The 26,185-nt window shown below is 39.9% G+C and overlaps 1 protein-coding gene across 1 annotated transcript in view; it reads left to right on the top strand.

Moving 5' to 3' along the window:
- The window catches only part of pde11a (phosphodiesterase 11a), a 44,880-nt gene that overhangs the window by 6,926 nt on the left and 11,769 nt on the right, over nucleotides 1-26,185 (top strand). The window contains exons 3-17 of the mRNA XM_061692609.1: nucleotides 5,097-5,186; nucleotides 5,701-5,841; nucleotides 5,958-6,022; nucleotides 7,436-7,568; nucleotides 7,875-7,950; nucleotides 12,758-12,825; nucleotides 12,906-12,998; nucleotides 14,187-14,237; nucleotides 18,375-18,521; nucleotides 19,774-19,881; nucleotides 22,424-22,533; nucleotides 23,863-23,953; nucleotides 25,677-25,777; nucleotides 25,954-26,031; nucleotides 26,108-26,171. Coding sequence (XP_061548593.1) covers nucleotides 5,097-5,186; nucleotides 5,701-5,841; nucleotides 5,958-6,022; nucleotides 7,436-7,568; nucleotides 7,875-7,950; nucleotides 12,758-12,825; nucleotides 12,906-12,998; nucleotides 14,187-14,237; nucleotides 18,375-18,521; nucleotides 19,774-19,881; nucleotides 22,424-22,533; nucleotides 23,863-23,953; nucleotides 25,677-25,777; nucleotides 25,954-26,031; nucleotides 26,108-26,171 — 1,416 coding nt within the window. The remainder of the gene's footprint in view (nucleotides 1-5,096; nucleotides 5,187-5,700; nucleotides 5,842-5,957; nucleotides 6,023-7,435; nucleotides 7,569-7,874; nucleotides 7,951-12,757; nucleotides 12,826-12,905; nucleotides 12,999-14,186; nucleotides 14,238-18,374; nucleotides 18,522-19,773; nucleotides 19,882-22,423; nucleotides 22,534-23,862; nucleotides 23,954-25,676; nucleotides 25,778-25,953; nucleotides 26,032-26,107; nucleotides 26,172-26,185) is intronic.

Genomic DNA, 26,185 nt, shown 5'->3' with positions numbered 1-26,185 from the left:
GGAAGGCCTTTGGGGAGCTTTAGTAATCATGTATAATGTATAATTGCATTATCTTTTATAAAGCATTATAGCTGTTGTCTTATGTGCATAAACCTACTTCATCGTGTCACTTGATTTTATACATACTCACTTTGAAATGTCCTGTCTCAGTAAGACGCAATAACTAGAATTAACAACTTCTAAATTCGAAAATCACCGAGCAAGGAAGTCAGCCAAAAGTGATAAGATGGCGCTCATCAAAGGGATAAGTGTTGGTTTAACACACGTAAATTTAAAAATAATATCCCTTTCTGTGCTGGGCTACTTGTCTGCCTGTATGTTGCTCTTGTGATTTTGCAAAAAAAACACACAAAAAAAAGTTTGTAACATTTCCTCTGCCAACAATCAAAAGCTCTTGGTGAGACAAAACTGTTCAATGAATATTGATGTTGATGACAGAGATAGTAAGGTATCTTTTTCTGTGGTTCCCCCCCTCGAGTCGCTGACCAAAGCCACGCCCCTCACTAACTTGCACGAGCGCAATACTCAAACATGGCCATTCATAATGGCGTGCGATTATGGAAGTGCGTATTTGTGATAAGCAATCAAAGAGAACTCACAGCTAACGTCAACAAAATAGTTGCGCTAGCAATACCAAGATAGTTTAGTGTTACTAGAACATTATGGGCTTTAGTTTCGTGAGTAGCCCAAATCCAGCGCTGCGCTTGGCGTAACTCTGCAAGGAGGTGGGCTTCAATCCTGTCCAATCCAAGCGGCTTCCCTCATTCCTTTTAAAAGCAGTGAATGGGATCTCACGTGGACCTCTCCATATGCAGAAGAGGACGCAGGAATCCGTGCATGACCGGAGCGTTGAATATTATCAGTTACCCTTATCAGATACAGAATGAGCTGGTGAAAAGCCGATTTACATATGTATCTACATCCCAATAATAAATAAATAATGTGTTCAATGAATTGATGTCTACAGTGATTAAGAGGGTTTAATCCCTGCTGTTGAAATACATCTGTTATCCACTACATGTCCGCCGAGCTCGCATGTCTGTCTCCCTGCATGTGTACCTGCATGGCTCAAATTCACCAAAATCGTTAGGCCACCTGTGCCAAAACCTAGACAAGGTCCCAGTAGACGTATGTTCAGATGGACTTTCTGACACCAAAATCTCACTCTGCCATGCGCATCTCCAAATGCACACCTTCGCTGCGCCCAGCTTGGCACAGACGGGCCTGTCAAATTGGCAAAGACGCAGAGAATATAGCGCTTGCACGAAAATCTAAATGTGGCAGTTTTTACGCTCAAGCGTTGCCGTACCGCCTATGAAAATAGGGCACTAAATGTGATGGGTTTGAAGTGATGGGTGTGTTCAAACACACAGATGGGTTTGAAGTGTTATTTTGTGATTGTACATTGTACAAAAGTGTTATTTTGTGCAATGTACAATCAATTAAAATTCTAAATTATAAATATACCTGTCGAGCAGAAATGTTGCTTTGGAATCCCCTCAGTTGCCAAAGGTCCCTTCGCTCTGCCTCTGTTTGCTTGTCTTATGCCCACCTGTTGGCAAACGAGGGATGGGCATTTTACAGAGGTGGATATTCTACTATAGTTTCAGCAAAGCTCCTGAAGCCTGAGGTAACTGGTCAGCGCGAGGCTGCAAGGGTGTGCACCCTATGAGTGCGCCAGCGAGTGCTGACAAGAAATGATTGACATATTGTCAGTTACACCTTCTGTGTTAGATTGGGTGTTTTTTTTGTTTGTTTGTTTTTTCGGCAAATCAAGTCACTTAACGGATTGTGTTTAATATTTAAGGTTCCACTTTTGGGGAAAAAAAAAAAAAAAAAAAGACCAGACCAGGATGAAAACGTACAAAATGTTAAGAGAAGGAAGACTTACACCTTGTGATTATTTCCCCTTTTATCAATACTATGGCACTTTCAGTGACTTGACTCTGACTGAGGTAGTAGCAAACTGAAATTTGGTGGTCCGCCATGTCAGAGGTGGATGACAAGAACCAGTGCCCAAGTATGCCTTAGGATTTCTGTCACTAACAGCGGCGCAGATGAAGTGGAGTGGTTGCATCAGGTGGGTTCAAGTAGATTATTTTAAGGCAGGAAGGGAGACAGAGACTCAGTTAAGTGAAAACTGCACTCTTTGTATTGTAAGAAGAACAGAAGAAGCACTACGTCTTCTTCGCCCTATGCTGCCTTTTGATATTGTAGCGTTATCTCAAAGTCAGCAAGCTTATTGCACAGCATCATTTGGCCTTTTGAAAAACAAAACTGAGCAAGATGCTTTACTGTGTAAAACGATTGAATCACTAAGAGCAAGATATCGAGAAATAATGATAACTGAGCAATTTAGTAATTTTTAAACAACATCTTACGTAATAATGTTGCTATACCAGAAGCCACAGACGTTCAGTCAAACACACTTAAATATTAATACTGGTTGTAATTGTCATAGATGACATGCTCGGCGAAAATTGACCGATGCAAATCCTTTTTATATAGCTAAATTCTGCCAGGGTCACGGGTGACTTGGCGTCTTCTCCAGCTGCCTTTGGGCGAGAGGTGGGAAACAGTGGACGAGTCAGAAATTGGTTTTATTTATTTATCTATCAAGGTAGCGTTGTTGTGGATTTTTACATCATAATTACAATCAAGAATGTACACATTTGTTTATTGTTATCATAACTGCACAGGCCACATCATTAAGGTTATAGTCTCAACCCAAAAAAATAAAAAATAAAAGATGCGTGCCTTGAGTAAGACTTGTTGTCCAATTACACAATTAATTTACCAATTAGTAGAAGTTTTCAGCAGTGTTTGTGTGATTGACTCGAGAGTGCCCATTAGTATGAAAGTGAATATGAATGGTTGTTGGTCTAAAATGGATGGATGGATGGATTGTTTGCAGTGGATCAAATGCAGAGGCGTTTCTAATATTTTGCCCCTCATGTAAGATTAATAAAGTAACCAAACAACCCCACTTATAAATATTGCTCAATACATACCCCTGATAGCCTCAACCAAAGCTGGACGTTGATATCTGTATTCAGTATGCGTACCACCAAAACATTTTAACCACACATAATACAAATATCCTCCAATCATTTTCTGAAAATCTAATCTGTATTTCCTGCATGTCCATTTCTACTAAGGGGGTCCCTAAATCACTTTGTGAACCATTGCTCAAGTGAAGCATGTTTAAACAAATCCGACATCAGTCAATACGGCAGTGCTTTGCACATCTTCATTTGTGGCCTGATGAGTAATTGATACATTGTGTCGTCCCGGAAGGGGAAGGACATATCAGCAGCTGCAGCCGAGTAACTTGCCATTCAAGTATTGTTGTGCCTTCCTCACCTTCAGGTTGGACTGAGGGCTGGTAAATATTAGTGCATTTGTTGTACCGATTGGGACATTTACACTGCAGCCAGATGCTAAACATTGATAACAAAAGAGGAGGTCTCGTAAGGAAGCCCTCAACCTAAATCTTTATTGATTTTATGTCACTGGGGCAGACACCTTACACAAATGTTTTTACAGTGGAGATTTCAACCTACTGGATGTGCATTGTTATAAAGCCCCTTTTTGTGCCAAGTCGCGTGTGTGCTCTGATATCGATGTGCATTATGAATCAAGCACGGCAGCAAGTAGGAAATGTTGTTTGATTACATTATTTATGTATAGAAAATCAGGTGCATTTATTGTATCAGCCAAAGGCGCAGTACATCAGACTGTTCAGTCAAATGGTAAAATGTCAGCTAAATTGATGAATCCAACAAATCATTATGTCATGAAATTTCTTTTTTTTTTTTTTTTGCACTGATTCAAACGGGGACATTTTTTTTAAACTAAAAAAAAAAATACAAGAAATGTATTCCAATACGCAATTGGATTAAAGCACATTTAGAGTTTAGTTGCGCTACCTCTGGGGAAAGTTGTTAATGAACAGTTTCTCAACATCATTTTGAAAAAAAAAAAAAAGGCCATAAATGTGATAATGTTATGTGTTGGGTGAGCAACTATAAATGTAATTGATCCTGGTGGGATACAGTAAGGCTCACTTTTGATTGACCCTGCGAGAGAGGTATTAATTAAACATTGTTTACAATCATGGCTATGGTTTGCAGTGGTTTAGAAGGCGTGTATCAAAGACTCTGGGCCAGTGAGTTCGACAATGAGGGCTGAAGTATAGTATATATTATATTTGTTGTTGTACCTGATGGAGATGTTGAAGGAATGATGAGCCCAGGTTGACATCCACGTTTGGGACTTCTGCCAAAGCCCGCTGAACACTGAGCGATGTAGCCAAATGTGACTGGACTGGACACGTGCAAAAAAAACACAGTCGGTAACTCACATGCACACACTGGGCGACGCGCCCTCACACACATACCAACTCGCTTCAATGGAAAAACTGACCCGTTGTTCTGATCAGGAAACAACATTTTGAGGTGACAGATATGCCTGATTATTAGTTTTAATGAACCAGAAACAACGTGGTCCGACTGTCAAGGAAGAAGCGGATTGCTTTGGCTGCTGTAGCAATATTGTAACAATAAAAAGAGAGGAAACGGGCCAGACATAAATGGGGAGTGTGATATTTCAGAGGCTGTTGCCTCATTAATTGACTGCAATTGTGCATTTTGGCGACACTCTCCACACTTCGCTTTTTAGGCATGAAACCGTTGCGGCAAAACGTAGCTGTGGTCCCAGCAGGCATAAGTTTAGACAGACTTTCTGCCACCAAATTCCCACTCCACCAGGCGCATCTCCAAGGACACACCCTTGATGCGTCGAAACACCCGGCTTGGCTCAGACCAGTCTGCCAAATTGGCAAACACGCAGCGAGACTTGACCTTGCACGAAAATCAAGATACGGCAGTTTTTGCGCTCGACCACATTTGCGGCGTCTACGAAAATAGATCCCCTAGAGTTGTGCACCAACAGCTTTTTTTTGTAGAAAAACAGATGTTTGGAGATCAGGTGATAGTTGCTATTGCTAGTAATTTTGCGCCATCAGGCACGGAACATGAGCTTTGCTGCTGCTGCTGATGATGAATGATAAGATAATTCGATTTTTATACGCGCAGGTACTGCAGATGTACCTACCCTTCTGTGGCATTGCAATCTCGAATGCCCAACTCTTTGCTGCCTCGAGGAAGGAATACGACAAGAGTCGGGTAAGTACCTAGTGACGACCACCCCCATTCCCCTCTGTGGAATCAGCAATACCTACCTTGTTGGCACCACTGCTGTAGGCTATCACCTGCACAGACCTCTACTCTGGGTGTGGGGATTGGCCTCATTCCAGATGAGGGTTTGATCCACAATAGACATCTCCGAGGGAATGTTATGAGATACACTTATTCATGCCACTCGATCTGCTGTGGAGAGAACATTATGAGGACACAGTTCTGTGGGAGAGAAATGTTTTTTATGTTCTTTGTATTAGATTGGATTGACCCTGCCATACATCAGGGACTTAATTAGCTTTGACTGAGGAAGCTAATCATGTTGCATTGTTCTGATGTTTTGTAGCTCAAGAATAACAATGATTTTACAGTGGGACAGCTGAAGAGGTCAAAGCATCTTGACTGCGAGATACAACCTGCCGAATGCTTTCTTATTTATTGCTGTGGCTGCAAAACTCTGGCAGTTACACCAGTAGTGTCTTTGTTTGCCTCCAATATTCAGGCACTCCTTGAGGTAGTCAACGATCTGTTTGAAGAACAGACTGACCTGGAGAAAATTGTCAGGAAGATCATGCACCGTGCTCAAACGTTGCTAAAGTGCGAGCGCTGTTCTGTTCAGTTGCTGGAGGACATTGAGTCACCGGTACTGTTTTTTTCTGAACATAACATTTTGTGCACCTCCAACAGTTTAGCACTATATTATGAGAGAAAAAAAAATGTGAAAGTAAATTTCGTGGTTTGTCTTTTTGAATGTTTCAGGTAGTGAAGTTCACGAAGTCTTTTGAATTATTGTCACCTAAATGCAGTGCAGATGCTGAAACAAGGTACGTACGTACGATGTTTGACTCTGCTCTTGTTCATACAAGCAGAAATACCTACTCCATTAAATGTGTCCAAATGGCAATAATCACGTTTTTCTTGAAATGTCCTCTCTTTTCAGTTGGGTAAACCTTTCTGTGTCATGTTTCTGCACCTTTTGCATTTTGCGTCTGAATCTGTAAAGCTTTCGTCAAGGAATAGATGAAAATAAAGAAATACACTCCTCTGCTGTGGAAGTACTGAATAACAGGTCGACTGCGGGAGCCGTCTTTGATTTTGAGAATTCTCGCCACCGCTAGCATGGCTGGGTGTCGAATGATTGAATTATTGCATACAATGTTTTGATGAACACCTTGTCGACAGCCCACAACATTAGGTGCACCTTGCCAATGAGATCCACTGAAGGAGTTGCTAAGATTCTCCGTTTTGATAAAACATTGTTAGTGAGGTATTAATTTGACGCAATGTTTATTAAGTGGTGTACAATTACATTGCATTGTACTGAGTGCCATGAATGCTATGTCTGCCTTATTTCACGGCACACACGAGTGGGACAAAATGTTGTAAACAGTCACAGCACTATAATAAGCATATTGTTAAATGAATATGAATATTATTACACATGTATATTATTATATTTAGACAATTTCGGCAAAGCTTTCACTGCTTGTGTTTGGATAGCCTTTTGTTAGAATATAGTTTAATTGTGCGTTTGGTTTAGTTTTTTTTAGATATTGTAGGTGTTGATCCAGTTTTGTGATGCATCTTTTTTACCACCTGTTTTTTTCTTTTTTTTCCCCTTTCATTGATTTAAAAAAAACAACATTTTTCTATATGAGTAGCTTTCCAGGAACGATTCCATTCAAATGTTTACACACCATCAAGTCTTGAATGTTGTGTTGAGACAGTGCACTGCATGATTCTAGTGTTGCAAATGACCAGTGCGACACCTTTCAAACCAAAGCTGAAACAACAAAACCAATGTCCCCTGTGAATCTTTACAGAGAGAACCACCCAGAACATTAAGCAGCAGATACAACGGAAAGGGTCAGCGGACGGCAATAAATGGGACTAGAGGAGTGTGCTTGGGTTTCTGTGGCAAAGAACCAGCAAGCCGATCACACATATTCAACTTTTCATTACTCTTAGTTGCAGAAGAAGCTTTACGACACCGACTGTATTAATGCATCCCAGAAGCAGGTCCACAGACACGGGACAAATTAGCATATTATATGGCTTTGCCATGTCGCACTTCTAATATGCAAGTGAATAAAACAATTTGCATACCCAATACATTTTCATGAGAATGGCTTTGAGAAATGTCAACATTAATCATAACTTGTTTGAGAAAATTAGATGCAGACACGGGGGAGGTTTAATATTCACTTCATCTCATATTTCTCATCATCTATCCCTAGTTTCAAGGACAGCATGGAAAAGTCGTCTTACTCTGACTGGCTCATCAAAAACAGCATTGCAGAGCTGGTTGCATCCACAGGACTTCCTGTGAACATCAGCGACGCCTACCAGGATCCTCGCTTTGATGCTGAGGTAACCACGCAGCAATCAACTATTTTTTTTAAATGATCATCATTACCTTTCTTTGCTGATTGGCTGGGAGAAATAACAAGGTGCTGTTTTGTCAGACAGTATGACATGAGGTCCATTTTGACTCCGGTTTTAGGTTACCAAATGTGACAAACACAATTTATGAACAGTTTATTATCAAACAGGTCGGTATTGTTTTAAATGTCTGTTGTGGAACTTTTGAAGTTGAGTGCAGTGTATGAAAATACTGTATATGTTCTCGATGCAGATGGATGGTTATCGTTGTTATTAATATATTCATTTTTCTAGGCCGACCAGTTTTCCGACTTCCACATTCGCTCTGTGCTTTGTGTTCCGATATGGAACAGTGATCACCAAATTATTGGTAAGTCAGTAAATAGTTAATTATTATTTTTAACTTAGAAATGACTATTTTTTGATAAGACTAAATAATACTAAATTATTTGGTTTTTTACATGGTCTTCTTATTATTTGTTATTTGGTCAGAAGAGTCATTTTGATCATCCATCCATCCATTTTCTGTTCCGCTTATCCTCGTTTGGGTCGCGGGCGTGCTGGAGGCTATCCCAGCTATCTTCGGGCGAGAGGCGGGGTACACCCTGAACTCTTCGCCAACCAATCGCAGGGCACATAGAAACAAACAGCAAGCAGTCGCCCACCGTGCCGCCCATTTTGATCATCCATCCATCCATCCATCCATTTTCTGAGCCGCTTCTCCTCACTTGGGTCGCGGGAGTGCTGGAGCCTATCCCAGCTGTCATCGGGCAGGAGGCGGGGTACACCCAGGACTGGTTGCCAGCCAATCGCAGGGCACATACAAACAAACAACCATTCGTACTCACAGTTACACCTACGGGCAATTTAGAGCCACCAAGTAATGCATGTTTTTGGGATGTGGGAGGAAACCGGAGTGCCCGGAGAAAACCCACGCAGGCACGGGGAGAGCATGCAAACTCCACACAGGCGGGGCCGGGGATTGAACCCGGGTCCTCAGAACTGTGAGGCTGACGCTCTAACCAGTCGTCCACCGTGCCGCCCCATTTTGATCATGTATATTCTATTTTCATTATAATATTGAATGGTTTGCATGTGTCCCTAAAATTGCTGTGATTCTGGGGTAACTGCCCTTTAAGAAGCCCTCTGATGGTTTCGGTGACGTTGCGAACAATTTTTTGTCTTTCTTGAGGGGAAGTTGAAACAGTGGAAAGTTACAGAATCAATACTTAAAGCTATGTTTCATATTTTGGCGCCACGGTGGGTGACTGGTAAGCACGTCTGCCTCACAGTTCTGAGGACCTGGGTTCAAATCCGGTCTCACCTGTGTGGAGTTTACATGTTCTCCCCGTGCCTGCGCGGGTTTTCTCCGGGTACTCTGGTTTCCTCCCACATCCCCAAAACATGCAAGGTAGCTTAATTGGGGACTCTAAATTGCCCGTGGGTGTGAATGTGAGTGTGAATGGTTGTTTGTCTGTATGTGCCCTGCGATTGGCTGGTGGCCAGTTCAGGGTACACCCCACCTCTCGCCCATGGATAGCTGGGATAGGCTCCAGCTCGCCCACGACCCGAGTGCGGATAAGTGGTACGGAAAATGAATGAATGTTTGACATTTGTCATCATGTTATGTTTGTAGCTGGATGTTGCAAGGGCTTGACATGTCCACTCTGTCATGGTGAAATATCATTCTACCTAAAATAAATAAATAAATAAATAATTCCAGAAATTTGAAATATATTTGTTAAAGTACACTGTCCACCTTCTAACGGAATCATTTTGCTAAGGTCCACCAGGTGCTCATTAAATGCTAACATTAGCCAAAAATGTCCAGTTTCCACCCTCTCAGCAAGCTCACATAATTTGTTGTTTGCATGTACATTGTCGGTTTGCATTTAATTAAAAAAATAAAAAACGTGGGAGATTGACCAATGTGCGTGTGTAACAGCATAACATCTACTTAACATAATCAATATTAATTTCAGTGGAAGATCTCAATTTTTTTGGAGGTGTGGGTGTTAAATGGGGAAGTCTCAAAGGCACCTTAGACTAATATTGAATCAACAGCTTTGACTCCTCTGGGAAGAGTTTAGATGCTGGCATATGCGTGAATATGTACAGGATTTGTGGTCATAATTAGTCCGCATCAATAGTTTTGGCCCTTTCCCCCTCTTTTGCTGTTGTTGCATGTAGACAAATGTGTGACAGTGGTCATGTTCGAGGCTACATTTTTGTGATTAGATCCTGTCTACACTTTGTTGGTGTTCCCTTATTGTGTGCTTTGTGTTTGTGAATCAGCCGCAGGGCCAACACCACATGCTGACACTGCAATAAATCACTGATCCCCTCTCTACCGGTGTCGGCGCTTAATACTTCTGTGAAGAGGCAACGATAGCAGCCTCCCAGATCTCCGAGATCTCACACAGGAAGTCATGATTTTCATGGGAGTGAAAAGGGATCAATGTATTTGCAGCAAATGGATAGTTTAGACGTGTGTGTCTTTGTGTGCTTAACATTTCTTTGGCGTAGGTGTTAATGTATTTGTCAGGGACAAGAAGCTGGGAAAACAAGGACAGAACAAACGAATGAAAAAAGTACAATGTGTGGGTGGCACCTGAGGACCTGAAGTGGAAACACATTATACAAACAAATCAGCGGAAGATGTAATTCTCAAGTCAAGAAAACTTTTGATTTGGAAATTAATGTTCTTGTGTCATCTCTCAAGGTAACCAACAGCTCATTCAAAAATGGAATCACAATACATTCTGCTGTGATTAGAACAAATTTACTGAGGGCTCTGTGTTTGCCCAAATTAGGGCAGTTCATTGCAGCACTTTCTGTGGAACTGTGATGAAAAACTAATAATTCATAAGCTCTCCAAATATTTAAATTACAGTATATTTGAATTGAAAGTTGCTTAATTTACCAAGGACATCTACTTATATCCAAATATAAACATAAATACAACTTTTTTTCCCGTAGGCTTCGGCATTTTTGCCATTTTTCCCCTTCTGTATTTTAGTCGTGCTAAGATTTCTTATGGTCTGTCATGGTATCTGTGACGAGGCTCAAAGGGATCCTACTGTTTCAACCCACGGTCTACCACAGATGTCAGTCAGTACGTCCCTTCCTGGACCTTCACGTTCTGATGGGCTCTCTCACGTTTCTCAGGTTGTGATCAAGGTCTTACATGTTTTCTGGGCAGCTTTGGGCCATGTTTGTGGCCACGCCAGACTCGGATGAATGAAGCTCCCCTACTGGACCCGGCGGCTTTACCCCCTCTCAGATCGCGTGCGCCATTTTGTGGAATGTCGGACCCATAAACTGTGACATGCCAGGACGTGCCGTGATTGAAAGTAACGAAACGACTGCGCTCCAAACATGGCAGAACGTGCGGCAAAACTTGAAAGGATCGTGAGACGCAGGGGGAATACATATGCCTACCGTCCCACATACAAACTTTATTATGCCCTATTAACATACTTCCAGGTTTTGTTGCATTCTCCTCAAGCTAATGGATGTATTTGCAAAACAGTACCGATTATAATCTCATATCACAAAAAAACAGGATCCGTCATTATAGTGTGCAACAAAGTTCATACAAAACTTGCACACAACTATGAGTAGTAATGTTAGCACAGACGCTAATGCTAACAAAACATTAAAGGCGTCGGCCAAAACAGGTAATCCAGGGTCACTATGGCGATGGTAGGGACACTTTTCTCCTTATTCCAGGCAAGTGTGTCATGATTTTGAAGCTGTTGATTACAGCTGAAATGAGACAACATATTGTTGCTTGAAGCCGTGCTGAATGTTTTCTGAGGTCAGCGTGCAAATTGCCCTTCTGTCTGAGACAGTGTGAACGGAAGGTTCATGGCAAAAACCCAACTGCAGTCCACTGCCATAATGTGTAAGTGCATAAAAATGGGACACTCGGGGCTCTCTCCCCTTTAACTCAAATTGCACTCCGTAGAGCGAATAGCCTCCTCCTCCTATCTGAGCCAAGCACCAACTGTCCCCTTGAATTTACTCAATAAACCAGCCATGTCTGCTTACATTGGTGGTTGCAAATTGCTTGCCGCATTTGGTAATTGTCCAGTGGCTGATAAAATGCTCACCTCCCCATGAAAATCACGTGGCGTATACCGATGGATCATTTGAGTATGCTTGCTTTTTAACCTCAAGATGTGGTATTGTATTGTTTGCTCTGTTGCTGTTTTGTCTCTTTCCTACAGTATGTATTGTATACATCACTGAAAATGAGGGCTCACGTCAATCATCTCTTGAATTAAATTGAAATGTACGTATTGACTGAAAAAAAGTGCTCAGTGTTAGACACGGAATAAATAGAAAACTCGAGATTTGACAGTCAGCGTGTGGACTAGGGCTTCAGGCTGACGTAGCCACATTAGAGCGCCTCGTTGTCAGCCATGAGTACACGCAGGTCACGCAGAGAGAGACAGAAGAGTGAAGAGAAATAAAAACTTCAACTTGACAGCCAGCGTGTGGACTGGGTCTTCGTGCTAGTGTGGGCACTTTGGAGTGCCTCGTTGTCAGCCGTAAGTGCGCGCATATCATGGAGAGAAGATGGCCGAGGGAAGGGGGGGAAAAAAGTCTGATGTGATAGCCAGTGAGTGGACAGGGGCTTTGCGCTGGCGTAGCCGCTTTCGAGTGCCTCGTTGTTGCGGGGTGAAAACTGTTCCAACTGTTCCAGCCACCTGAGGCTTTAAGTGGATATATTTTCATGGCTCAAACATGTAGTTTTGTGTGGGCATAAGAAAGATGCTAGACAAAGTAGCATAAATGTTTTCCACGTCATAGTAGTGGTACTTGATTGAAAATTAACAGTTGAGCGGTGTGGTTTCAGTGCATTCAGCAGACACACCCACAGTGTTCAAGAGCAGAGACAAGGGCTCACAATTTTCAAGCCTAATGTTATATACTTTTTTTTAGTCATTCAAATTTGGCAGGGCTGTTAACATCTCTCCTCTCTTAATTGGTCTTGAGGCCACCTACATTGCTGTGACATTATTTTTTTTTGTTGCTTTTTGCTATTTTGATTTTCTTTTTTTAACGTTCCTTAGAAACAATTTGCAAGTATCATCCCCGGCACTACTGGGTAGCAGGTTTCAACAAACAGGCATTTCTTAGTTTAGTTCTCCTTGGACTTGTTCAAACAGGTGTTGCTCAAGTGTTGAACCGCCTTGATGGAAAACCATTTGATGATGCGGACCAGCGTCTCTTTGAGGTATTGCCTCTCCCGCATTAATGTCATTTAGTATCATCGCTAGTGGAGTTGTGTTAATATTCCATCCTTTTTTTTTTTAGGCCTTTGTGATCTTTTGTGGCCTGGGCATCAACAACACCATCATGTACGACCAGGTGAAGAAGTCCTGGGCCAAGCAATCCGTGGCACTGGATGTAAGTCTGCAGGAAAAAAAAAATGATTCATACTCTGGCCATATTTAAGTTAAAGTGCATTTTTATTCAGTTAATGAGTAATTGCAAATATTGTTCATTCATGTCTCAACTCAACTTCCTGCAGTCTTTTTTGGCACTTTGTTTTGTCTAACGTCCAGGCAGATACCCTTTCAACAAATACAAATTCACTTTATTTAAGGAATAAAAAAATTGGCCAGTGTATGAAAGTTTTTTGCTTATCTGCATATTAATGCTGGATGTTGTTTGCCAACTCCGTCTCTTTGGTTCCCAGTTCTTTTCCCCCAGAAATCTAAAAGTGTTGATCTCAGTGTGTAGATATCCCCCCTTTTGTAGGTTTTATTCAAATTAATTAAAGGCTGGGTAAAGAAATCCTTTATCTTCCCTATAGTGTTATGTATCCATTAGGGGTTGAACATCTAAAGATTTTGTGTAGTTCTCTTAGTCGCTTAATCGATGATGCATATTTTGGTATTGATATTTTTTCAGCACAGTAGAGCGGTCCCTGACCTCTTCTCGGACCCGTGCAGATGTATGAAGACCGGGTTGCCTTGTTGGCCAGACACTCCGTGTTACAGTCCCACGACTACAGCAGACGGCGAGTCGAAATTTCTCTGTTAATTGACCGATTGGAAGGGGAGATGCCAAAAACGTAATTAGCGATGGACTAGTGGACTTCAACCGTTAAACATGCGGAGTAGCGAAGTCAACTCGTCGACTAATGGGTTCAACTCCTAGTAGCCATTCACCATTACTTAACGTTGCGTATAATAAGTGTTGGGGTGCATCATGGCAGTTAGCACCCTAACCCTGTCACATTTGCTGATAGAGAGCGAAATTAGGCATTAAAGGTGGTACCGTGAATTAAGTAATATGGAAGTGACATCTGCCAGCGCTGAATAATGATGTCTTAATGAAATACGCAACTGCAGGTCTGTGCATGGTATTTCTCGCGGGGAATGTAGGGAACATGCCAGTTGACTCAGGGTTGACAGAGGCGCTCACTTGGAGGTGAGTCTAAACTTTCAGAGATGCGCTCAACGAAAGCAGTGTCATTCTAATCTGCAGCGTTGTTTATCATGGCCACAGCCATAAGCTTCTCGCCGACTCACTGCGTATTTTAATGAATTGAAAAACAACATGTGTGTCACCGGTGTCATTATTTTTCAGGTACTCTCTTACCACGCCACTTGCTCCAAGACTGAAGTTGACAAATTTAAGGTAAATGTCAATTACTACAGGAGTACTGTCATCCTCCGCAAAAACGTTGTTGTAACAAAGCTATTACAACAGTTTGGCTATCAAGCTAAAAATAGCAAATGCGCATGTTTCCACTAAAGTGCACTGCAGATAAAGGACAAGGCTGGAGACGCATATTTTTATATATTTATATTCGCCTGCACATCTTGGTTTGTTTGTCTGCTACTCAGTTGCATGATGAAAAAGATATCAGGACCATGAACCTTGGTGGAAACATTGAGCATAGGCCAAGCGGAAAACCATTATATTTTTCAGGAAGATGATGGTGGTACATGCAGGAACCCGTTAGACTTTCTTGAGCATTGTGAGATATGATTTTTTCCCCCCCCTCATTAAATTTTACCTGGATCCTTAAAACTGGCACAGTTCTTTATCAAAATGGGAAAATATTTGGTGCAGATTTTGTCGGTATCATGTCCAATTTTACTTTGCAATTCATTCTCTTTGTCTTTGGGTAAAGGAAGTGGTCTGTGATCCCCCACACTGTGTTTTTCAAAAAAATCACAATCGTGGTTTTTGAATCAGCCCGCTGACAGACAAAAACAATTAATTACCAGTATGTGGATTAAAAGCAGAAATAGAAGATATTTAAATGCATTTTTATGTTTGGTAGTTCGATTATTTTTACACTAAGTGAACTTCATGTTGGATTCAAACATAAACTTAATATGTTCATTTCAGACACATTAAAACATAGGTGACAAACTCAAGGCGCAGGGGCCACGTCTGGCCCGCAAAAGCAAATCATGTATATCAACTTTCATGATTCTTGCTGAAATCTGTACCAAAATTTAAAATTTTCATATGTAATAAATAATAACATTGAGATATCGCAAGCATTTTTTGTTACCAAACCCCTTTTTACAGTAACTTGAAAAATAGTTGAACTGATTTCAAAACTACAGTAGCTATCCATCAAGTTGTTGTGTATATGTAATACTATGGAGAGGCGATTAAACATTTTTATGGTTTCACAGTTATAACGGCCCTCTGAGGGAAACCGTAACTACAACGTGGCCTGCGACAAGCTTGACAAGCTAGCTTGAGTTTGACAAGCTAGCAATAAAGTAAATACAGTGGTGGCTTGAAATATGAGTTTAATTTGTTCCGTGACCACACTCGTGACTCAACACACTTGAATCATTAATGGAAATGCCATTAACCCGTTTCAGCCCTACAAAAAAAGAAAATTATATATATACATATATATATATATGTATATATATAATTTTTTTCATGTTTTAAAACAGTTACATATCACAATAATATTGTACTTAAAACAGTAAGTAATAACATTAATTAAATACAATTTAAATAACTAAACTGTGTGCATCATGATTAATTCACATCTCCTTTTGATGTGTGTGACTTGGCTACCGGGTGGCAATATAATACAGTCATGCAGACAAACAAAGACGAGTTTCACTTAAGTACTGACTCAGTAATCTGCGGTAATATTAGTCATTTTTTGCAGAGAATAAATAATATATTCATGTATTGTTATATTGTCTGTCTACATACGTTGCTGCACCATTTGTGTTCAAATATCCCTTGCTTAAAGAGTTACAACACCACCACATAGATGCTAATCGTTAGCCCGCAATTGTATTTTCCATTATGTGTTAGCATTAAGATAGCAGACTTTAAGACAAAGTTATGTTTGTTGTAAATACACACTTTTTGTTTTGTGGCTAGTTTGATTGTGATCTTTAATAGGGAGACGCATTAAACAGCTTGTAGCCACTTTTAAAGATTTGTTTGCGATGCTAAACTGCTGTTTGTTTTGAAGTGATCTGAAGTTGAGTTGACTGCCACGTACTGCGCTTGCATCTCAAATTTCTGCTCCAAAGTCAAAGCGATAATCGGCCGAACTACGGCATTTATCTCGAACAACTTGTAAATGGGGTCACTTTTATCTCAAGGCAATACTGTACAATAAAATAAAGCATAAGTACGGTGACGTCACCTTTCAAGTGAATGCAAATATAAAAGTGGCTTAAACCAAGATTTCTCTGATGGCTCTGTTTATTGTTTATGTATGAAAGCTTACAACTGTTAAGATGGCAATGCAATGAACGTTTTAGTTATTTTTCATTAGGTGATAATCTCTCTATGTACATTACATCAGAGAAGGGTATATTGACTCACCGACTTCCTTTACCACTTCCTGTATTGGCACATAGTGTTGATTACATACATACAGTAGATTACAAATATAGATTTGCCAGTGAAAATAAACAAGTTGAAATATTTAAAATGGGTAATAGCATTCAATAGACAATTGCTATATTCATTCTTCATAAAACGGAAAAGACATTTTACATTTTTAATTGGGTTGACATTTCTGAAATATACTGTAGATATGACCTATTTTTCCGCACTTTCAAGTAAAGGATTTTCCTGTGTGACCATTACAGCAAAATAGAAACATCTTTTTATTTTTATAAATGTCCCCTCCTGTGCACCTGTGTGATCTCTTAAGCAATGTGCTCTGCATCATCACCCCCACCCGCCAACACAACCCCCTTCTTTCATAACTGCTCTACATACTGTATGGATCCTTATTGAGTGCGTTTATCTGCAAGAGCCAGTGGCGTCAGTAAATAAACCTGGCTGACATTTGGGAAAACCTGGAGCTGTGAATTGAGAGGTAAAGATACACCTGAGTGCCCAACATCAGTGCAGGAATTACAACCCCAATTCCAATGAAGTTGGGACATTGTGTTAAACATAAATAAAAATAGAATTCAATGATTTGTAAATCATGTTCAACCTATATTTAATTGAATACACTACAAAGACAAGATATTTCATGTTCAAGTTGATAAACTTGATTGTTCTTAGCAAATAATCATTAACTTCGAATTGTATGGTTGCAAAAAAGCTGGGACAGGGTCATGTTTACCACTGTGTTACATCACCTTTTCTTTTAACAACATTCAATAAACGTTTGGGAACTGAGAACACTAATTGTTGAAGCTTTGTAGGTGGAATTATTTCCCATTCTCGCTTGATGTACAGTTTCAGCTGTTTAACAGTCCAGGGTCTCCGTTGTCGTATTTTATGCTTCACAATGTGCCACACATTTTCAATGGAAGACATGTCTGGAATGCAGGCAGGCCAGTATAGTACCCGCACTCTTTTACTAGGAAGCCACGCTGTTGTAACACGTGCAGAATGTGGTTTGGCATTGTCTTGCTGAAATAAGCAGGGGCGTCCATGAAAAAGACGTTGCTTGGATGGCAGCACATGTTTCTTCAAAACCTGTATGTACCTTTCAGCATTAATGGTGCCTTCACAGATGTGTAAGTTACCCATGCCATTGGCACTAACACATCCCCATACCATCACAGATGCTGGTTTTTAAACTTAGCGTCCATAACAGTCCAGATGGTTCTTTTCCTCTTTGGCCCGGAGGACACGACCTCCACAATTTCCAAAAACAATTTGAAATGTGGACTCGTCGGACCACAGAACACTTTTCCACTTTTCATCAGTCCATCTTAGTTGAGCTCGGGCCCAGAGAAGCCGGCGGCGTTTCTGGGTGCCGTTGATAAATGGCTTTTGCTTTGCATAGTAGAGTTTCAAGTTGCACTTACGCATGTAGCGCCGTACTGTATTTACTGATAATGGTTTTCTGAAGTGAATCCTTTATTCAATTCAATATAGGTTGAACATGATTTGCAAATCATTTTATTCTGTTATTTACGTTCAACACAACGTACTAACTTCATTGGAATCGGGGTTGTATTTAAAAAAATTTTTTATACTCCAACCGAAATGGATGCGTGCAAGACAAATTTGATTTACTGAAATGAGGTGCTGGTAAAGCAGCATTAAAGGATCATCTACATAGTGACCAGAGCTAAGGAAGCACTTATTATACCACACTTCACTATTAATATGCTTAATTGGGATTGTTTACATGTGAAATGATTGAGTATTGATGTCACATTTTGCTTCTAATCAGCTGTAAAAGTAAACAGTGGAATCTGGTTTTAAGGCTTCCTCATTAATGTGAGCCCCTCGATGCATCCTGTAACCGCCGCAGCCTCCTAAACTCATTTCCTTCGTCCCTCTTGGTGTTCCACGCTGCAGGCCGCCAACATCCCTCTGGTGTGCGAGCTGGGAATTGGCAAGCTCTCCTTTGACGATTTCTCCCTGGACGTTGATGCCATGATAACGGCCGCGCTGAGGATGTTCATGGAGCTGGGAATGGTTCCCAAATTTAAGATTGACTATGAGGTGAGGATTCCATTAATTTTCTTAAAACACTTTTGATGACTGTTCTCATATTTGCTGAAGGCTAGGCAGAAACACTGACCTACATTTGCAACCAACATTCTAATATGGTGGCGTCTTGAGATACTAGTCAGCCGAGTTTTAGTTTTTTTTTGCTCTCACTTGGGAGCAAAAATTTTAGATGCGAGCACTGTATGGTGGCAGTGAGCTCAACTCACTTCAGAACAAGCAGCAGTTTGACAGATTGTAAACAATTCTTTAAAAAAGAGGCTTCAAAGCTGTTTAATTCCACTCCTTGTGGTAGTTTCCTGTCAAACTTACCAGTAACAAAGAGATTTACACGTTTTGTATTAAAGACAACCACATAACTTTGCCTCAAAGTACGCTCGCGTGATAATAGGATATGCCATAGACGGGCTAACGAATAGCATGTATGTGATGGTGTTATAATGCTTTAAGCAACAGATATTGGGGAAAAAAATGGTACAACGACAAAGTAACACTTACAGGCATATATTCTTTACCTTATGCAAAAAATGACCAATATTCCTGCGTCTTACTACGTCACTCACAATAGTTCTTCATTCGCATGATTATACTGCGCCGCACACCAGAAGTAGCCACAATAAATGATTTATGCACAAACTGTTGAATTCTTTAGGTTCTATTCTTATTACATATACATATCGATATCTTATTAGTGTATCCTTTTATGAAGAAAATAGGTTTTCTTACTAAAAAACACATTACAGACATTTTAGGTTTTTTTGGGGCCTGGAACAAATTAATGGCATTTTCAGTCATGTCAATGAAGAAAGATGATTCGAGATACAAGTGTTTTGAGTTATGAGTTTGGGCACGGAACATATTTAACTCCTCTCGCAAGGCACCACTGTATTTGTTGTGTTAATTTAATGCCAACAGTCTATTCTCTTCATTTGATAGTGTTTTGTTCTGGCAGTACTGCTTCCAGAACTGTATGTGGATGTTACATTTTTTTTTTTGTCCAATCAATCTCTAAGAGTTGCCATGCCAATCTAACGTGCAGGGCAATGGGTTTCATTAACGAATCAGATTTAAAATCTGACAGCTGGCCCACAATAATGTTTTTTCATTCTCTGATTGGTTGGTCAGAACATACCAAGTTCAACAAGTTCAACAAATCTGTTGCAATCTGCACACATTCATAAATTTGATAATCAGCATTCCTGCTCAGTATATTTAAATATAATCATACATTTTAATTTCCTTCCAGACGCTGTGCAGATGGCTGCTGACGGTGAGGAAAAACTACCGCATGGTTCTCTACCACAACTGGAGACATGCCTTCAATGTGTGCCAGTGCATGTTTGCCATGCTCACGGTAAGAAGACTAGTAATCCGTAGCTAAAGAACACTAATATTTAAATAGAACGAAATCTCTAAATTAAAGAGGAACAAATCAACAAGTACATGAGCAGAACCATGCACTTAAGTAGAAAATTGTATAGAAAGCCAAGTTATAGTAAAGCAAAGCAAATTTATTTATATGACGCATTTCATACACAAGGTAACTCAATGTGCTTTGCATGATTAAAAGCATTTAAAAACAAAGAAAAAAATGCTTATAAACATTTAAAACAACGAGAAAAATAAAAGTACAATGAAAACTGTGTACAGTGCAAGAAATATCACTTCAAAGTGGTACTGCTCTAAAACACATGAGAAAAAAAAAGAGTTTTTAACGTGGACTTAGAAACATGCACACTTGGGGCTGACGTCACTTCTGTTGGCAACTTATTGCATTTGTATCCAGAATAATAGCGAAATGCTGCTTCTCCATGTTTGCTTTTGACTCTGTGCTCCACTATTTAACCTGAGTCTGTAGAGCTCCGAGCCCTACTGGGTTTATATTCCATGAGCATTTCTTTCATGTATTCAGGACTTCAACCATTTAGTGAATTATAGACCAGTAGCAGAACTTTAAAATGTATTTATAAAGCTGACAGGGAGCCAGTGTAGAGACTTTAGAATAATAATAGAGTAATATGTTCTGACCTCTTTGTTCTCTTCAGAACCCGAGCTGCAGCAATTTAATGCTCTTTTGGGGGAGTCCAGTCAGAAGACCATTACAATAGTCAAATCTACTTGAGAAAAAAGCATGGATGACCTTCTCCTGGTCTGCTTGACACATGCAAGCTTTCACTTGTGATATGTTCTTCAGACGGTTGAAGGCAGTTTTAGTAATTGATTTGTTATTTCACTTTTTTAAACCTGTGGGACTGTAATTCTTTTTGTAGATAGTCAGTAGGGCTCTCTGATCGACAGACTAATAGTGGAGCACAGAGTCCAAAGCAAACATGGTGAATCAGCATTTAGCTATTATGCTGCACAAAAATTGGATTAGGTTGCCAACAGAAGTGACGCCAGCGTTTTTAAGTCCAGGTTAAAAACTCTTCTTTCCCCCCCATGCTTTCTAGAGCATTTCCACTTTTAAATGATATTTCTTGCACAGTACGCTGCTTTAATTTGTATTTTTTTTCTGTTTTAAATGATTATAAACCGTTTTTTTTCTTTGTTTTTAAATGCTTTTAATCATTCATGTAAAGCACATTGAGTTACCTTGTGTATGAAATGGACTATATAAATACATTTGCTTTGCTTTGCTACGACTGTTGAAAGTCAAGTCGGAATCCATCAGCACACCAAGGTTTCGGACTTGATCTTTGGTTTTTAAAGAGAGTGACTCCAGGTATTTACTAACAGCAATCCTCTTTTCTGTATTGTCAAAAATCATCTCAGTTTTGTTGTGGTTTATTGAAGAAAAGATTGGCTCATCCAGTTATGTATCGGTTTTAGACAGTGACACAACACCTCAATTGAACTACAGTCATCTGGAGACACTGCTAGATATAACTGTGTCATCTGAATAGCTATGATATGTTCAAATTTCACAATAGATGACAATAAATGAGCGAGACAATCTGCATTCAAATTACTATATTTTGCCACAAAAAAAAAGCATAATTTCTAAGCATATAAGGTGAGGCCATAATATTTTCATAACATGTATTGATTTTCAAAAAGTTGTCAGTTTCCTAATAATTATAGTCCTTTACATTTTGTAGAAATCCTTCTAAATTCTCCCGAGAACAGGTCAGCAGATGGAAACTTGTTGATGTTGGCTGTTAATGGAAGAAAAATTTAATTAGTTTATCATCGATCAACACTGGAGCTCTGCTTGTGAATTGATGCATGAATTGTAATAGTCTACGAATATGTGCCGTACTGGAATTCATAACGTACAGTAGCAGAGTAAAATTTTGAAGAATTGTATTTTCTTCGAATTTTCTGGGTATGCAACAAAATGACAAAGATCTCTTTTGAAGACATATTCAATCATTTCAGATTTTTTCCAAATTAGCCTCTTCAATACTTGGGTTCTACTAATTTAGAATACCCTAAATAGAAATGATCAGCTTTAACCTGGAAACCAAAAATTAAAAAAATATTAAATTCCCCCAAAATGGAGAGATCTGCTTTTGTGTTTGAACACTTCAAATGGTGTACATGTTATATGTGTTTAATTCAGTGATTCTTTCACGTAACACTAGAGAGAGCCACTAGTACTCCTCGTACCACACTTTGAGAATCACTGCCGTAATGAGCTGGCTGCAGGCCTCGGTATCTTTGCCGCTTTACCCACAATGTTGTGACTCGCTCAGCACATGGCCTCTTGAACTCATTCACCCAAGTCATGCAAAGGTATGCTTGTCAACCATCTCCATTCTTTTTGGTTTGTTCTTCTTCTTCTTCTGGGGAGCATTTTCCATTTTTATTCAGTGTCCTTCTCATAGCTTGTACAAATAAGAGAGTAAGAAACACTGAGTAAGCATGTTTTTTTTTTTTTCTCATCTTCCGATCAGACGGCGGGCTTCCAGGAGACTCTGACAGAAGTGGAGATCTTAGCACTTATCGTGGGTTGCGTGTGTCACGACTTGGACCACCGGGGCACCAACAACGCTTTTCAGGCAAAGTAAGTGTCTCAGACTCGCTCTGCCGAATGCGCATCCTCCTACACGCTCTTTGGAGTGTTTTGCCACCTGCAGCAGCAAGCAGATCAGCAAGAGTCAAGTGGCAAGTTGTATAAAACTTACAAAAGTGTCTAATTGATGAGGACATTTCGATGAGCAGGTGACATTTGTGCTTGCTTATCTTACTATAGTGTTATTATAGACAGATTAAAACCAAGTTTAAATGCTTCGACAGCAACAGACATTCTCTATCACTCATGAGCACCCTTTACTTCTCTTTTCAAGAGGGCAAGTAAAAATAGACAACAGATAATGTGGTTGCCGAAGTGTCCGCACCCTCTTATAACTGGGGATATGGCTATGTCCAGAATTAACCATTAAGATTCAAACCTACTGTATGTTAAATGGGAATTGCCACACACTTGCCGCCGTTTCAAGTGCCTCTGATTAACCCCAAATAAAGTTCAGATTTTCCAGTAGGCATTTCCATGACAAATTTCAATTGAGTTAGACAGCGTATCGGTCACATTAATGGTAGGAAACAAGTTTTGAAATGATTTACTGTATATACTTACTTAAATACGCTTGACTTACTGTACTTATTTTTTTAGATCACAAAAACCTGGCATTTGAACAGGGGTGTGTAGACTTTTTATATCCACTGTATATTGCAGTTCATCATTTGCACCCCTGCTAAATTGCACATAATTTTGATGGCTTTTAACATACTGTAATGCCCTCACAGGTTGGAAAGGAGAGTCACAGTCGCAAAACAAATAAACACTCACTCAGGAGCAGATTTGCTGACATCACACGCATTTTTGAGTATTTTCTATACATTTTATGTTTACAATTTTTGTGTGTGTTTATTATGTTTACAATTTAAAACACGTGGGAGGGGTAGGACTGTTTCAGTTTTTTCTTTAATACGGTCTCTCTATTTCGCCTATTTTCACCTATTGCCGATGTGCCTGGATTCTATCCCCAATGATGAACGGGGGTTCACAAGTGTTGCTGAGGATGTGATATGTAAATTATATACCGGTACACCCAGTGCCCACAAGATCTCGTGCACTTGAACAATCGAATGAGATCCAATACAAGGGCTATACAATAAATTCAGTTCTTACAAAGATACTAATAGTCACTGTCAGTGAGTTATAGTATTCATTTTACAAAAATGTTTGTTGTGTTTGAGGTTATAATATTTTGGGAACCTTAATTGACAACACAAGTGGGGAAAACATTAAAAGTATCATGCGGTGCAGTACTACACCACAACTGCCATACTACGAGACACTGTTAAATAAATGTGTGTGTGCACGTGCCAGGACAGGCTCGGCTCTCGCTCTCCTTTACGGGACATCAGCTACGCTTGAGCACCACCACTTCAACCATGCCGTCATGATCCTGCAAAGCGAGGTGAACTATATTTCTGCTGCGCTGTTGTTGTTGTTTTTGTTTTTAATGCATAAAACATATACATATATATATATATACATACATATACATATATATATACATATACATATATATATATACACATATACATATATATATATATATATATATATACACATATACATATATACATAGACATATATACACATATATATAGTTAAAATCTTTGGTAAAATATCCACAAATAAGCTGCGACCTAACCAGGGTGTACCTGACTTTGTCAGAGTCAGTTGGGATAGGCTCCAGCTCACCCACGACCCTCCTGCGGACAAGCGGTACAGGAAATGGATGGATTGACTGCAAAGGTTTAAAAAGAAATATTTATAAAATTTAAAAAAAAACTTTCAACTTTAAAAATTATGAACTTCCAAGTATTGTTATGAGTTGAAGTGCTGAGATTAACAAGAACTAAGATTGTGAGGTTAAAAATTAGACAAAAAATTACCAGACATACTTAAAAACAACAGACTACAAACTTGTGGCTTCCGCAGGATAAAATGTGATGTTACCAAATAAGCAATAATGATGACGATGATAGTAATGAGCAAATAGCTGCAAAGCAAAAGACATTTCCCCATGTTGGCAGCGGATGTAAACCATCGATAATATGCACAAGCTGCAACATGTTTATAGTCGCATCTGTCATTTATTTATTTTTCCAACCTACTTTCATTTACAAATACAAAAGGAGTTCATGCCGTTTTCACCCAAAGGCAAACATGTGGCCACTGTAATAATATGTGACGCGAGTAAACAAATGGCTCATGCTCCCCTCAAATCAATGTGATTACTGGGGTGATGGATTTAGTGTTAATTGGTTGAGAGAGAGCGAGAGAGACATTTTAGCAGATGACTGGCTTTTTTGTATGTGTGAAGTTGTAATTAAAGACGTTTTGCGGGAGCAGCTGAGCAGCAGTCTTCATTATCACGCTGCTGACAACACACTAGGCTGACAAATGTTTTCTTGGACTATCCTAATGGTTACTCTTGATACCGCCGTCGAACTTGAGCCGTCCTATTAGCATATAAATGAATAGTGTGGCTAATTCAAAGAGAAGACCAGGCTCCTCAGGTTTCTATCTGCCGGCTTGCACCAATCATTAATTACAATATACACTTTACACAACACTCCCGCCCACCTTTTGCTCCAGTCATTCTCACTTTGCTTTATTATACAGAAGGATGTGGCAAGTACTTCATGAATGTATCCAATTTAAAAATATGTTAAAAAAAATAATAATAATCAAACCAATTAAGTTGTATGCAAATTAAAATAATTCAAATCCACAATTTTTTCTTCCATCACTTCTGTCATTTATCGATGAGACTCCCTTTCTGTCTGAGCAGCTGACTAAGTGTAATAACAAATTAGCTCAAAATGTCTGTGTAGATTCTCAGTCATGCAGGTCAGTGCAAAGTTTGAATCAAGCCAGCTGAACTGTTCAACAAACAAGAACATTTTAGTTGCCTTGATTCAACCGGTGTGGAAATTTGCCCTCAAATTACCTAATTATTATGTTATTATTAATAATTAATTATATTTGTCTATGTGAAGACACTGCGGGCACCATGTTGGTGACTCTTGGACTATATTGTGTGGGTCTTCTGACTGTTGTATGGTGTGCACTTCAGTGTTCTTGCGTATGATTTATGAATTGACGCCGTTTGTGTCACGTCTGTCCAGGGTCACAACATCTTCTCCAACCTCTCATCTGCCGAGTACAGCAACCTCATGCAGCTGCTCAAACAGTCTATTCTGGCCACTGACCTCACTCTTTACTTCGAGTATGTTCTACATCATCAGATTTCAAATGGCAAGCCTGGCGTTTGTACAGGAGCGACCATTCAATACTGTATATTAATTACACTGACCGAGTTTTCAACCAGTTCAGGCCTAGTTTGGTTCACAACGCCCCCTGGTGGACCTTGTGTGTCTTACACCTGTTACTTCTCCCTCTCAGGAACAGAAACACTTTCTTTGAACTAGTCAACAAAGGGGAGTACAACTGGAACGTGAAGGCCCACAGAGACATGTGCAGGTCAAACTCTACCGTAAAAAAATGTCTCCCTATTCTAAAAATCTAAAATGACGCAGATCGTCCTTTTCCCTCTCAGATCCATGATGATGACGGCGTGTGATCTCGGCGCCGTCACTAAGCCTTGGGAAATATCCCGCAAGGTGAGCAACTCGGG

Source organism: Phycodurus eques, chromosome 12 (genome assembly GCF_024500275.1).
Source record: "Phycodurus eques isolate BA_2022a chromosome 12, UOR_Pequ_1.1, whole genome shotgun sequence".
NCBI classification, from domain to species: Eukaryota; Metazoa; Chordata; class Actinopteri; order Syngnathiformes; family Syngnathidae; genus Phycodurus; species Phycodurus eques.
This window is presented reverse-complemented; position numbering and strand designations above follow the sequence as displayed.